The 16,412-nt window shown below is 33.9% G+C and overlaps 1 protein-coding gene across 2 annotated transcripts in view; it reads right to left on the minus strand.

The window, feature by feature from the left end:
• LOC145685683 (multidrug resistance-associated protein 1-like) overlaps positions 1-16,412 on the minus strand; it is a 139,795-nt gene that overhangs the window by 44,919 nt on the left and 78,464 nt on the right. The window contains exons 18-22 of one of the 2 annotated variants that reach the window (XM_081758093.1): positions 13,426-13,609; positions 11,185-11,335; positions 9,132-9,261; positions 7,596-7,809; positions 217-437 (exon numbers count right to left, since the gene is read on the minus strand). In XM_081758093.1, coding sequence (XP_081614219.1) covers positions 217-437; positions 7,596-7,809; positions 9,132-9,261; positions 11,185-11,335; positions 13,426-13,609 — 900 coding nt within the window. The remainder of the gene's footprint in view (positions 1-216; positions 438-7,595; positions 7,810-9,131; positions 9,262-11,184; positions 11,336-13,425; positions 13,610-16,412) is intronic. The other variant, XM_081758092.1, reaches the window with a different exon arrangement.

Genomic DNA, 16,412 nt, shown 5'->3' on the forward strand with positions numbered 1-16,412 from the left:
GTGAAATTGCAGAAACAGACATATAGGAGAAAAACCCTTACCAATAGCAGGCTGCTAATATTATTAAAAATTAAATCCCCTCAATACATTGAAACTATACCTTCCACCATTCGAGGAACGCTCATGCACATTACAATACAAAGACTAACAATCAGAAAGCCAAGCCATGCCCCAGCACGATGCAGTGAAAGAAAGATTTAAAAGAGACCTTCCTACCGAGGTAATGCAATTCAACCAAGCTTTAAGGTTCATGGGAATTGTATTGTCAACCACATCGATGTCTCTACTGAACCGGTTAACAACCCGTCCAGTCGGTGTGGTGTCAAAGAAGCTCATGGGACTCCGCAGCACTCGATTCAACATGTGCAAATGAAGTTTCGTAGCACCAATGAGCGTCCCCACTGCCAATGTTAGAGAAGCTGCTAGAATACTCAGAACTGAAACATGCAAAGAAGAAACATGCAAAGAGTGCCATAACAGTCCATTTCAACTATAAATAATAATATTAGTACATTAATAAATGGTTTGCGCAAGAGTATTATAATTGCTGTTTTCTATTTTTGCAGTTACAAAAATAAACAAATAAATACCGGTAAATAGATAATAAAGGATATTGATGATCAAAATATAATCACTTATATATTACGCATCTCATAAAGATCTATATCAAATTCTATTCATAACAATTAGAGATAGAGATGCCTACATTAAAATAAGAAAGACTAAAGGCTAAGACACAATAGCACTGTGCACCTTAATACATAGTGGTTGCTGCATAGTGCAAGGAATGCAAGAGGCAGTGGACATTACTATAAACATAATACATTTTGTTACGTGTTGGTGAAAACGAACCGTAACAGTATACTTAGTCGTGCACTTCTACCTACAAGACAAAAATCTTTTGATCAAGATATATTAGTTATGTTTTCCGTAACTTAAGTTAAAATAAGGCATTGAAAATAGAAAAAAAAAAAAAAAATGTTAGAAATGAGTAACAGCTTTGTGAGTAGTTCTTTAACACAATAAGCAAGTAGAAAAGACATAGGACTGCGAATTTTCTTCCGCATTTAAATTGATCTTAAACTTAATTTGTATTGAATATCTTGAAGTTAAACTTCGTAAGTCTTTCATAAATTGAATTCAGATAATGAAATTATGGTAAAGAGCAGCAAATAACGTATATCACTTTACCTATTAACTCTTAATATCCCGAATTATTAATTTTTAAATTGTTTTTCGTGAATTGTTTACGTAATTTCCTAACAACATAAAAACGTACAAAATAATATTTTTCATTTGTTACGTTGTTCATTTACTAGTTAAGGAATTAGATATTACTAGTAAATGAATAAGGCAAATGAGTAGATATCTACCGTTGGTTTTCTGGGCGATGTTTTCCGTTGCCATATAGCATCACGGGGATAAAACGGGTTAATAGGTCATATTGCAGGTCATGCTTTTAATTACAACAAAATAGTACCAAGCCAATTATGTGTTGCAAAAAATATAAAGATTAATCTATAACTGTCTACAAAGCAGCAGAAGAAAGCAAATTTCAACATAAACAGGAGTTAAATTGCATTCGATGGTTAATATATATGTCATTCATACCCTTGGAATTTTGATTATCGATATACTGTAATAATAATTTTATTGCGAAATCTTACAGCTGTAGACAAGACGTACCGTACTATATATTTTTTTTTGTAATTTACTTTAATTTTCTCAGTGTTTACTTTTTGAATAGAAAAGTACTTTAAGTCCTAAGTCCTGATTTTGTTTATTTCTTCTCTGTTACGTTATTTTTATTACAAATATAGTCCTATCTTGTTTATCAATATATATAAGTTAAGTGTATAATAAATATAAGTCTTATATAAGTTTTATCAATATATACAAACTTAACATTTATAAATTAAATTCCTCTCTCTTTCATTTTATTTGCCGCGAGCCTGGGAAAAAATACGATAATTTTTCCGCTACTTTTTACATTGTACGATGTAAGTTATTCTCACCATAATAAACTAATGACAGTTACCGTACCAAGCACTATAATTTACACAACGTGACCCTTTACCAAGGCCTTCCTCTGGTTTCTTCATTTAGACCAATTTGAAATGTGTGACCCTTCGGCTTAGCTAAATTTTATTGTAACACACAATCCTCTCCCACTGACACACAAACTTGTCTGCGTAAAGGCGGTGTCCATTGGAACAGCTAGAACACTATCTGAAAAGAAGTGTCTGAGGAAAGAAGAATTAGGGATGTGATGGAAGGGGAACGACGGAGGGGAAGACGGGATTAAAGAAAGTAACTCTTAAACTAAGTGCCCGGGGATGGTGTTTCTAGTCTACATTCTTAATATTGAGTTTGTGCGATTGGAATGTAGACTGGAATGTCACTTTCAAGGAAAAATATGACAACTACAAAATCTGGTTAGTTAATGTAGTATCACGCTGCAGCTTCACTTCTGCCATCGCTCAATGATTGAATTCCACGACGAAAGATGTCTGGAGTCAGCGACATGAAGAAGGCCTGAATCGCACATTGCACTGCCCGGTCATCAGGGAAGTTGCAAAGAATATTACACATTGTCATGCTAGGAATTGATCGAGATTTTAGAAAAAGTAGTAGTCGCTGAGAGATACATCAGGAGAATACAGTGGATGAGGTAAGGTTTCATATTACAACTCAGAGTCTGCACCGTCCATTGAGCGGCATGTGAGCCTGCACTGTCTTGTAATATAAGGATATCATGTCTGCTGAATGCTTGCAGACAACTTTGCAGTGCTTTACATGGAGTCTGCACAATAACAATTCGAAGTGATAGGTTCACCTCAATGAATAAATATATGATGTATCACCCCCCACCAACAATAAATGGATTCTGCAAAGGGATACTGTACAAAGAGATCTACAAAAATATTCTGCGTCCAATAAAAATTACTCACTGTTGCTGCATAAGCTCCATGGAGTGCTATTGCTACTGTTAACAGATCTAGTGCTACTTTTCCTATTAAGAATGCTATAATTAAAGTTTAATAGGATAGTGTCATACATATTTCATTATAATAGGGCCTGATCTATTCACGCTTTCACCTATTTAAAGAGAAGTCACTCGAACTTTCAAGCAGGTGTCTTGTCTGTAGCTTTGTCAGCTACGCCGCTGATCGCATATGTACAAAATATCTATCGTATCAATTCCTTAGAAAAAACTTTATATGTAAACTTTAAATATCCATATTTTCCTAAAAATAAAAGTAAGGTTAAAATTTTTTACAGCTAATATTTCAAATTTACTTAGGGAGAATAAATAAAAAGAATGAGATGCAGAAAAGTAAACGAAAAATATAGATTCAGTGTGATTACTGTTAGTAAGTAACCTAAAGCATGTTATTACAATGGAAGGCATGTTGTTATAGGATATAAGGAGATGTCATATTATACTTTAGGATATTTATGGAATATTATCAGATATTATGGTTTTAGATTTCAATTTTAGTAAAGTTACAATATTTTTATGTCATTTAGATTTAAGTTTATTCACATCATCATTTTACTCATTAAATCATGTCACACAAATATTAGGAATAACATTATGTCATGAAAACCATTTAGTTCGCTGACGCTTTATTATTTTATTACTAAAAAGCAAATAAAGCAACCTAGTTACATTATGTTAACGAGAGAATTTATACAATGTAGTTATTACGTTTGTCAGACAATTACAATTAGATCAGCGTTTTCATTTTCAAAATTGAGAACAGAATGTTTATGTTATTGTAAGAACTATGTATCTTTTTGTTTTTAAAAATTCTTAGATTGACAAAATTTAAATCATCCGAGAGATTGTGTCTAGAGATTCTAGAGATTTCTGGTCAGCAGAATGTCTTGTCCCAATTGAGTTTCTCAAGAATTCCACGTGCTATCTGGAGCCTGTTGTTGTCATGAATATCTTCAATGTCTGCAACCTCATTTCTTAATTATATAAAACCGTTTCCTTGGAAAGAGAGTTTAAAAAAAGGAAGGAGTTTAATAAGAAGCAGTGAATAAGTATCAGTTAACAAGAATCGAGTTAATAAGACCTCAGATAATGAGAAGTTATTAAGAGATCTATTCGCGATAAGCCGAGATAGTTACTTTAATCTAAGTTTCAGAAAGATCGTTTATAAATTTTATTCGCGTACACTATCGAGTGATAAGCTCATTTTTCCATGGACGATTTATAAAACTTGGAGCTGAACTGCAGATGGAATTACCTGACAACATAGGATCAGTAGTCACCCAGGTATGATATTCTTAAGGCCAGATTTCCCTAATTTCTTTCCTCATGACCTTTCAGATAGTTAATCAAGTCAATCTCAGAACACTAAATTCATTGACTAATAAACTGTTACAAATCGAACAATATGTCTTTCTCTGAGTTAAATAACGCTTCCGTTGTTCACAACTAAATTAGTCTTAAATCTCATGTTACATACTTGCCTAACTTTTAGGGGCATGTTGAGAGAGAAATTCCAGATATTTCTCTTAGTTTAGTTTGGTCTTCTCATTCTTGCTACTATCCCCACATTCATTTCATACAAGAGTAGACCAGGCTAACAATGTTTATGAATTAGCCAATAACAGAAACCCACGCTACTAGCGACGATTAGGTAAATTGTCTTCATCTCCCTCCCTCCGAACACACTGTTCACTTCTGATTATAACAGATACCCTATTTTGAATTAACTTGCTTATACTTGATCACATACTTTTAAACTATTCTGGAAATTCTTCCTTTTCAATACCTCCCCTCCTTCTGTCAATACTTTCTCTTTCTATTTAACTGTACGAGAGGCAGAAGAGAGATCCCCTTTATAGTTTTCGAGATAGACAAACCAAAATACATTCACGTCTGGTGAGTGAGATCCCTAGTACGATCCCAGCTCGCGCCACATGGACTTTGTGGTGGACGAACACCGTATCCGTGGTTTTCTTGGGATTCTCCCGTTTTTCCCTACTTTCTTCACTACACCATTTCATTCATTCTTACCATCACTATCTCCTTTAGCCTTCACGGCATAACCGTGCGACGTAAAATAAAAAGATTTTATTTCATTTTTTAAAACTAACTTCAAATCCACTTTCATAACACACTATGAAACATTACAAACAATTTTAAGAAACGACATACACTCTATAGAACTGATTTTTTAAAACTTTTACTACTACTAATAAAAATTCATTCCAAGCATAACAATGACGTATTAATAATAATTTTACTTATTTGTAATTGTGATTCCTGAAAATACTTTGTACTTTCTGGCTTTCAGTTTTCCCCTACACCCTAGTGCCTTGCTCACGGAGGCTAAAAACAGGAGGAAAATCGAAAAGGAATAGATTCACCTTGGTAGAGCAGTGTGAGGGACATCTTGTCTTGGCTGTTGCTAACACATCGAATGGTGGTGCAGCACATTGCAGAATGGCGAGCTCCATTTGTGTATTCTTTTGTTCACGTAGCGAAAGTTGCTAGTTTATGTAGATGTTTTCGTTTGGGTGCCAATGTTGTATGCACTTTTCAATTACTATCTCCCATTTCTTGCTTAACCAATACTTATCTATGTTAAGCTTTGGATCTTTTACGAAAATTAAAAAAAAAAAAAAAAATTCAAAATTTTTATTCCATTCTTGGTTCCAAATACAAATACAAAGGGTATTCTACTTTAATATTTGTGAGATGAACCTTGACCCGTATGTGCATAATAAAACAAACTTAAAAATGTGGGTCAAGGAACATCCGGTTTCCGAATACCCTGTTTCAGGCCTTTCGAAAAATTTGAAAGAAATATCATACAATAATTGTTAATTCAATAATTTTATTTGGAACAAAGAATGGAATAAAAAAGACTTGTTTTGAAAATTTCTTTATTTTCTTAAAAAAATCCAAAGCTTAACATAGATAGGGTTTGGTTAACCAAGGAACAGGAGACAGAAATTAAAAAGTACATTTAGCACAAAAAAAAAAAAAAAACCACCATGATCTCACAACTTTCCCTACGTGAACAAAAGAATGCACAAATTGAACCCCCATTTCACAGTACCACGACCATTCGACATGTTACTGGGAGCTAAGAAAAAATGTTCCTTGCACTGCTCTACCCCGGTCCATTCCTTTTTGTTTTTTCACCTTTTTTGTCCTGTGTGAGCAAGGCTCTTTTGGAGGGCCAAAGCTTGGAAGTGTAAGGTATTTTCAGGAATCACAATTACTAGTAAGTAAGATGATCGTTAAAATTCTTGAGAGTGTTAGCATATTATGATGTATTATATAGACCGGAAATTATTACAGTCTATTCAGTTGTTTATAAATAACGATTTGTTTTGTCATAATCCTTTTATATTATGTAAAGCAGTATTGGTATTTGATAATACTGTATTGTACCACATGCTTCTGTGTACAAACAATGTCACATGCTATTGTTTGTAAACATCATCACATATATTTACATCGGCATACTACATACCACGTGGGATTACTACAAGAAGCAGGCGACGGATCACCAGCACCTCTTACACGTCACATGACACCATGGCGGCAGCAGCGCCACCGCCGCCTGGACGCCTATATAATGGACAGCATCCAACGGACAGGCACCAGTCTTCGATTGGTCTCCTCCTCCTGCTTGCCTGGAGCACCAGGAGTAACCCAACCTCAAAGCCACTAGTCTGCTGCGGGACTCTTGGCTTCCCTTCCATCTGGCTTAGTTTGCCCAGAGCTCTGTCGGAATCCCAACCTCAGTTGTTTAGCCTGCTTCGAGGCTCTGTGACATTTATTTATTTATTTTAAGTGAGGCTCACTGCCTACTGCGGAACATTGAGTTTCCTACGACACTCTATCTAGCTTGCCCAGAACTCTGTAGAACTCCTGTCCTTGACCGCACGGTTTTGAGGTACCTAATTTCTAGCTCACAACAAAGAAAATTTTACTACAGTATTTCTGTAAATACTGTTGTTATTAGAGGATTTTTATAAAATAAACCGGTAGGGGGAGTCAATTCCGGACTCTGATTTTATCAACCTAGCTCTATGCATACGATCACTAGCAGAATTTTACAATACTAAACATGAAACAATTTTATAACATACTTATATTACAGATACAGAACAGAATATAATGAAAACGATCCGACTTCAACTAATACAATTCTCGACTGCTGCGCTTTGTTTCATATCGAAAGCGAACACATTAAAAAAGACGTGCACACTATATACATATATATTCTATATTTATACCACATAGATCATTACAATGTCCATTCTGCGGACGTAAGTTATAATCCAAAAACTGTCAATTATACTTTTAGTTTGATCAAAAAGTGGTTGCACTCCTAGTCAAATTCTATGTCAATATATTGGAATAAACAGACCGCCTATTGCATGCTACTTTCTGTATCATTTTAAGTGAAATTCTTTACGCAGGGACCATTAAATTGTAAAATCAGTCAGATATTTACAACATAAATTGTAAACATAAGTCATCTACACAAATTCATTACAAAAATAAATTAGATGCATGAAAGTGTTCGTAGGAATAATGCAAAATCCATCGTACTTACCTTGGCCAATACCAAAACCACCATACACCCCAAGATACATATCCCGTTTAGATATGTCCTGAGAGCCGTTAATTGGTTTCTCACTAGACCATACAGACAGCCAGACGTTGGAACCAAAAGAGAACGCCTGAAACATCACGTTCAGAATAATTGTGGCAGTAGTGAAGAAAATCCCAACGGATTTGAGATAGTGTTTGTAGACTCTCCATTGCACCTAAAATGGAATGAAAATAATTAGACTAAAAATAAATAGAAATCTTCACCTTTAACTTCAAATTCTTTTACATATACTCTATTTCCTCCTGAAACCTATTGCAAGGGTTTATATAGAGTAACAATATATAAAGTAAAAAAATAATAAAGATTTGAGGATTTGCTTTCTAATTTAAAAGTTCTGAGTTATTAAATACCAGGAGAGTTAAACACAGGATTGTGCACTCTCTAAAGAGATTGGAACCAGGAGATTCAATGCCTCGTTCACAAAAACTGTCCATTGACTTGTGTTTTTAGCTAGTTGGATCCAATTTCTAGTTTATATCCCTATTTCTGCGAGAACTATCTTAACATTGTGCTCCCATTTGCGCCTAGGTCTCTCTAATAGCCTTTTACCGATTGGGTTTTCAGTTAAAATTTTGAAAGCGACCTTACTTTACATTGTGGCTACATGATCTCCCCATCTGAGCCTCTTCGACTCCCACGCCAAAGTTGCGTACACCAACCATATAGCCACAAGAGTGCTATGATATATACTATTTATAAGATACAAACCGGATAAAAAGTAGTTATTGTATTAGAAATGCATATTGCAACAATGTATAATAGATATTGATTCAAAATGAATGTATTTTCTGTAAGTTGATCTCTTTTCAATAAAACAATTCGTGGCCAACACAAAGAGATTTCACAATGCTATGAAAAGAAAACAGCTTAACTGTTTTTATCTTTTCTCAACACAATTTGGTCTCCAGCCGTGGAAAGTTAAGTAGTGTATTGGGTTTGGCGCAGTGTGGCAAAATGTGGAATAAACTTTAGATTTTTTTTAAGAAACCTATATACTGATTTCCCAATATACTTAAACATTGAACAGCGCCCCCGTCCCAGCTTCTGGTCGCTAGCATGACTTTGGTGCACGTGGTCTCGAGTTCAATTGCTGATGGGAGCACATTGAAATCTGAACGCATTATAATGGTTTGAAATCAACGTCTCATACAGCCTTCCTGCTAAAAAGGACACTAAATTTCATTAAATAAATAAATAAACGCTGAACAACAGAGAATTACGGAATTCAACCACCAAATTAGAAAATTGGAAAATGTTGTGAAGAGAAAATTATTTTAAATTATAGCAATGATGTTACTTTCATAATAAATAAACATTTTTTGGCTCAAAGAAACATAAGAGAATCCGAAAATATAAATTAAAATCAGGACGCGCCCAGATAGGTTTGGATTTTTCAGAACAACCTGGATTTTTTAAAACCCTGTGCAAAATACTCCCACTTCTAGTAAACGAACTGTAATATTCCTTTGTACTTACACTTCCTGTTTCCGCTTTCTCTGCCTCGATGAGTTTCTTCCCTGCAGCCTTCACTTGGGTGGGAATGTCTTTGGAACTGGTCCTGCTCCAAAGATTTCCATTCTTCTCGGAGGTATCAACCGATCTTTGCCTTAAAAAAAAAAAAAAAAAAAAAAAAAAGACATATGATTGACTCGATTTATCAAGAGACATATGAAAATAATCTACCATATGTAGTAATGGTACTTTTTCTTGTGATTTGCAATATAGATTATTTCACTAATTTGATTTTTAACATTGACACGATAATCCATATATTAAAATGCTAGAAAAGTTTATATGTTTGTGGATATTTTGTGGCCAATCATTTCGACAGTGAGTTCTCGAAAACCACAGGCTCTAGAAAGATGCCATTTTCACTGATCGATTACAAATTTTCTGTAGATTGTCCAGTTCAAATTGAATTTTTAAAAATGTGGCCGTTATTTCTTTATCATATTTTTAGGGGAACACTGGAAGTGTTGAAATTTTAAAAAACTAAAGCACCATACCCTATGAGTTATACATTCCAACACAGCATAGTTCTATACAAGGGTTCCATATCTCTCAGGCGTTTGTTTCATGGCCAAATGATAATGAAAAACGAAGGATAACCATTTCTCCAATTTAAGATGAATCTTTATTGTTTGGAGGAATGTTTTGCCCAACGAACCCCATATATCACTGACATTATAATTAATTGTGTTACTGATCATACATGAATTAGAAACTCCAACCGGAAGTAGGCTCAAATCTTGCAAACGGTGCGAGATATTGAAAAAATAATCGGAAAGTTCTCATTTTATGATACCCCTTGCCGATTTTTACCAAGACGTCTTTGACTTGTGTCTGTAAAGGGACATATACAGATGTTGTGAGAAATGACAAGCAGATTCATGCTTATATGTGAATGATGTGCTGTGTAGAGAGCGCAGGTTCAGCTACTGTAAATCTAAATTAAAATCATTTCGCAGCAGGAACTTTAAGTTTTCTCCATCGACACTACAATGATAAATAATTACATTCAGTACTCTTTAAGAATTACGAATGAATATCACTCATCTCTCTGTTCAACTTAAGATTATTTGGATAAGAGAGGAAGGTGAAGAAAGGTCAGCGAATTTAATAGTAAGTTGATTTTTCTATGAGCAGAGAAATGGGCAATACATTCTTTTAATTCTGAATGTAATCTGCGCGCCAAATACCATATGACACTATCCTTGGCTTTAAAACACTTTAAGAAGAAAGCTTTCCATTAGTACAACTGTTAGTACATTCGCTTTCAAACGCAGATATTTTCGTTAGCCTAAAAAGAAGTGTGTATATATACAAGGGTTATTTTTTAAGTAAGATCAGTTTGAAATACCATTTGAGATTTCACATCTCTAAGAGCGAATGTTCGCACAGGTTTCTGGCGTCTCTTGCGTACAAAAAAACATTCACGGCGTCACTCTATACGGTTCGTAGTATGAGGTTAGCATATTTAAGAAAATCGAGTGGCCTCCGACTGTAAAATACAGTTATCCGGTTAATAAAAGCAAGAAACATGACAGCTGCTAATATTCAACCCCAGCTATATAAGGTGTATGGTGACAATACAGTAAAGTGCAAAAATGAGTCAGATTGTTTAAGAAAAATCAGGAAAACGTCCATGACGAATCGCGACATGGAGGACCTCGATCATCCATCATACAATTTATACCTCGCACCTAAGGACTATCATCTCTTCCACCATCTGAAGATCTTCCTGAGTGACATACGTTTAGACACTAATGAAGAAGTGAAAAGGACCGTGGATAACTGGCCATCATCACATACTGGAAAGTCCTATCAGGAGGATATCCTAAAACTCGTTGTTCGCTAGAATATATGTAAACGGTAAGATAATTACGTTGGAGAATTGCATGTAAATTAATAAAATAAATTATTTATTTTATTGTGTTTATTTGTTTCCTTTTTATTGTGAAACTAACCTTACTTGAAAAATAACTCTCAAGTGTATATATATAAAAATTTACTTCTGAATGTTGATTACCTAGACAATGGTCCTGAGGTAGATTTAGAATCTTGCATGGAATCTGAATCGCTTAGGCTCTCCGAGATGCGCGACCTTTGACGAGACAACTGCCTTTGGAACTCTTCTTTCCCTATCGCGCTTTCCAGCTGTTGCTTGATTTCATCCAATCCTTAAAAAATACAGCGGACAATAAATACGATTATAACTGATTATCCATCATACTTGTATATCCGTCAAAAGTCATAAACAGAAATTTAAAAACTTAGCACCTTTAATATAAAACCTTCTTTCATGCGTAACCCAAGTAGCGGTTCGGATGTCAGTTTAAGCGAAAGTCTTCTCCTTGATAACCTCGGTATTTCGTAAGGATGTTAAGCCTAAATATACGAAACAAACCAAATTGTATATTTCTGCATGCCTAAAGGCGTGTTGTTTTATAAAGAAGCCAATATTGCTTAAATATATTGATAGAAATTGGCAAAATTTATCGATTGCCTACGTAGCTTCCAACATTAGCTTGGATTGGACTTTCAATGATATCTACGTACCGGTACTAAATTTGTAATTTAATACCTCAGTTTTAGCGTACTGATTATGGTACGTTGACCTTTAAATTTTACATGCAAAGCAATAACAGGATTTTCCCGTTATTGTCTTAATTTCAAGTAATGACGGGATTTTCCCAATGGCTAGGGCGGGAGATTCTCAACTTAAGAAATTTACTGACCGCACTTCTTTAAGCTTAAGGGAGTTCTTCCGGCATAAACCCGCTGTTGAATAATAACATCAAGGCGAAACAAACTTATTTCTGTGAATATGTAATATAAATACATAAAGCAAAAAATCTAAGTCAAAAAAGCCTGGTTTAAACCAAAAAAGCCTGGTTTAAACCAAAAAAGCCTGGTTTAAACAACCCCCAAAAAACGGGTTTTTGGCATTTTCAAAAACAACCATGGTTCTTGCCAACTCTGCTTACTTTTGTATATAGGAGGTTAAAAAATTCTTATTATATACATTGGTTAATCCTGTGGAATTCATAATGTAAATATGTTGAAGAAAAATTGTTTGAAATACTTTTTTCGAAATTCATAGTTTATTTTCGATGTTTTATATTATTATCAGCATCAACCACTAATTAAATGATTTTTTGTGTTATAGAGAAGCGATATAAAGTCTGTTTTATCAATTTAAAGCAGTATTTTGAAAAAAGCCCAAAATTTCCCAAGCAAAAATGCAAAGCAGAAAAAACCGAGTTTTTTTCCAAAAAAGCCGGTTTTTTTCCGAGCCCTTGCATCTCTAGATAGCTCTGATAACTGTCTTTTTGTGTTTTGAAAACTTCGTGTGATCTTGTAATATTACCTCATAACATAATTCCAAGTCTTATATGAGATTCCACACCCGTGTAATATAATGTTATAATTGCATGCACTGACATCTTATCAATTAATGATGTTTTTTTTTATTATTTTATTTTTATTTATTTATTTATTTTATTTATTTTTTTTTTTTACACAGTTGTTTTACTCCTATATGATTATCAAATTTGAGGTTCTGGTTTAAGGTTATACTTAAAAACTTAATTCTGGTATTTCTAAGTAGGATTTTGGTTCCTAGAGTTATGCTTGTTGTTCGGTATATGTTATATGTATGTTCGGTATATGTTTGCTAGAGTTATGTTTGTTATTCGGTATAGGTTATATGTATGTTCGGTATATGTTTGTTATGTTATGTTTGTTGTTCCTAGAGTGGTGTACTTTTGTTATTCGGTGGTTGAAAAACTACATACTTTGTTTTTGACTCATTCAGTACAAGTCTATTTTCCTGGAACCACTCTTAGAGATCACTTAAGAGTTTTGTTGATATTTTGTTGTAATATATTTACATCTTTTCGAGTTATTAGTAAAAATGTATCATTTGCAAAAAGTATCATATGCACCGTCTCGACGAAATTTGGAAGGTCATTTATATACAATAAGAAAAGCAATTGTCCTAGTACACTTCCTTGTGGAACTCCTGATTTTATTTCCTTTATATCTTATATTGGCTAGTCTATCACAATAACGAACATATACAGCTTGTTGTCTTTCGCACAAATATGATTCCAACCAGTCCATATGATAGCAACTCCTCTAATGCCAAATTTAAATAACTTTCGTGGAAATATATTATGGTTAATAATTTCAAACACTACTTAACTCACATCTTACATGATGGCAATATTTCTTTCCTGAATAAATATTGAAAAATACGCAATTGTACCTTCAGCAGGCATACCAACATCTTCCACCTCCTGAATATGTTGCAGTAGGAATTCTGCAAAGGCACCTTTCTGTCCGAGTAGCTCTTTGTAAGTCCCAGTTTCCGAGACTTCTCCGTCTTTTAGTACTATAATAAAATCAACCTCAGGGAGGTAAGTAATACTGTGGGTAACAAGCACTCTTGTCTGAAAAAGAAAGAAGTTTAAAATTTTAGCTCATTCTTGGAAAGAACTAACAATTTACAAATATTAACGAGTTTGTGGGTAACTTCCTATGATAATATTGCACACTTGTTTTCTAAAATAAATAAAAAATAAATAAATAAAAAAAATTTGCTTTTGCCATAACACGACAGGGTTCGTTCATCTGAATATAATAGTAGTATTTATTTTTTTCTCAGAGGGTAATATTTGAAAATACACGAAGGGAAGTAATTCATAAACTAGGGGGTAATGAAGTGACAAATCAGGAAGAAAAAAGTTTGTTCCAAATGTAAGTGTTTATAGAAGAGTTTTAGTTTACAGTAATATTGATCCATTGCTAGTCGTAATCTGTTGATGTAAGAAGAAAATCTGATTTGAGCTTCTAAAATTAGAATTATTATTACTAAGAGTACTACTATTTCATTTTGACTCGTAATATACTGGATAAATGGGCAAATATTTGTTAGGTTAAATAAGTAATATGTTTCTCTATAGTGAGAAAATCATCCATCAGAATTAGCTGGTTGAAATCATGGTTTAAAACAGGTGTTTAAAAAAAAACAATTGGTTTAAACCCCCAAAAATGGCAATTTAAAAGGAAAAATGTCACAAATCATGTAAACTTCACGCTGAAGTTTCCACATATTTCAAACCATCTAGATCATTTCTCATATATTATGAACCCAGGAAACATTAATAAAAGTGATTTATTGAAATCAAAAGTATTTTCTCCATACCTATTTCAGGGATATTGGTCAGGGATGGCAGGGAAAAATGGTGCAGGTCAGGGAAGCTCAGGGAAAAGAACTAGAAATCAAGAAAAGTCAGGAAAATTTTATAAAATGTGCTTTTCTTAACATTAATTGTACACAAATTCAGCTTAGCCAACCATTATAATACCTATTTGGTTTCTATTGCTGCTTTCTTTTTTATTGCTGTACGTATAAGCAATTGATTACTATTTGTCTCTATAGAATAAATGTTCTCATATATAAATATTCACCGTTATTTATTCCTTATTTATATATCAACGTCATCCGACACCTATCATGAAAGTCAAGGGAATTTCCTGCCAGAGGCCAGGAAAAGTCAGGGAAATAGATTTATCCAGATCAGTAGGAACCCTGTATAACAATGTAGGTTCGGATATGTATGCCCCTGTTTGTTAGGAAGCCATCTATAACAGTATAGGTTCGTCCAGTATCGTTTCTATTTAGGCTTAACGTTGGTTCGGAACTTCTACCAAAACTGACCATATAGCCACTGGATAGTACGGGTCAAAATATTCTGGGAAATTGACATTAAAGGCAGCTTCTAATTGTTCCTTCAATGCCGATACAATTCAATAATACGAATATTATTGCGTTGCATAGGCATTAATCTAATTATGCTGGGAAGAAAAGGTAAATTAAATTCTCTTAGACCTTAAAATATAGAATTAAACTATTATAATTATTATGGTAGATTATTGTAAAAGGATACGTACGATTCTATTTTAATTTTAATTAATGACACTGAAACTACACTGACATAAATTAGATTAGGCCACTACACTTTGGCACTTCGATCTAATCAATTTAAATATGATAATGCAATTTTACACTTGGTCCAATAATATTCACCATGATCACGGGAGTCCCGGATATCGCGGGCTACCAGTTAGAATTCACTTTCACGTTACAGTTGTTTCACCTTTGCTGGCTTCTTGGACGATTTGGGAAGGGGGAGGTTTAATGACAAGTCCATGATGCGTGGTGATTACTTACAGAAATCATTGTTTGCGACGTTCCATTTCAAACGATATTATGTTTCTTCTTTTTTTGGACTGGACCTGTAGAAACCTCTCCATTGCGCAGTTAGCTTCTTAGAGTTAAGACGACTTTACAAGTAACGCTTTGCAAACAATCATTTTGTATTTAGTATTTATTACTTTGGTTGTTCGTCGCACCAAAAACAATAATTAACTCTATTTCAAACGTAACATGATTTGTGCACTGTTGTTCGTCTTAAAGTTCATGTCAGACTGACTTGCCTTTTCGACCAACCGGGGGGATCCCTGTTGGAAACGCAACGCAATCAATTGATGTAAGAACTAAAATTAACGATGAGACTTTTGAGTGGAATGCACTGAGGGGAAATTTGCTATCTACGTTACATTTCAACACCTTATTTGGAGAAGCGAGAGGGTTTAGACGTCGCAGAAGCAACTAACACACATACACATATATATGTCTGTTTGCGAAGAGAAAAATTCTTGGAATTGCTTTTACACGAGGTTTATTTAAAAAGTTAAAAAAAAAATCTCAACTAACGTCCTATAGTTGGGCTCTACGCTTATACCTTTATATGTATGAATGGTTCAAAGCTAATCCCTAGTTTGTATGCACTTTCATCACTCATGCATTGAATTTACATTTGTAACGGATATGACGTAGGAAAATTGTACCTTTATTTTTATTTTAAAAATGTGTTTATTTAATTTTTGTCAAATTTAATGATTCTTCACTATTATTTTCCGTAAAATGTCAGGTTGAGGCATTTCATTCTCTCAAAACTAATAATTCAACTTATGAACTATTTTTAATAAAATTCAAGAACCAAATTGAATACAAAGCTAGATTGTTAAAATAAATATTTAAAATGGATCATTACTTAAAAGAAAAGAAACCTACGATTCAATGCAATACTCCTTAAGGTCTGGGAACACTCAATCAGACAATTCTTCCTCTTGCTCAATCTTCATACAGCATTAAAAAAGACGATTCGAAGTGCAAGTAATAATTTT

Source organism: Thermobia domestica, chromosome 5, assembly GCF_964235325.1.
Source record: "Thermobia domestica chromosome 5, izTheDome1.hap1.1, whole genome shotgun sequence".
NCBI classification, from domain to species: Eukaryota; Metazoa; Arthropoda; class Insecta; order Zygentoma; family Lepismatidae; genus Thermobia; species Thermobia domestica.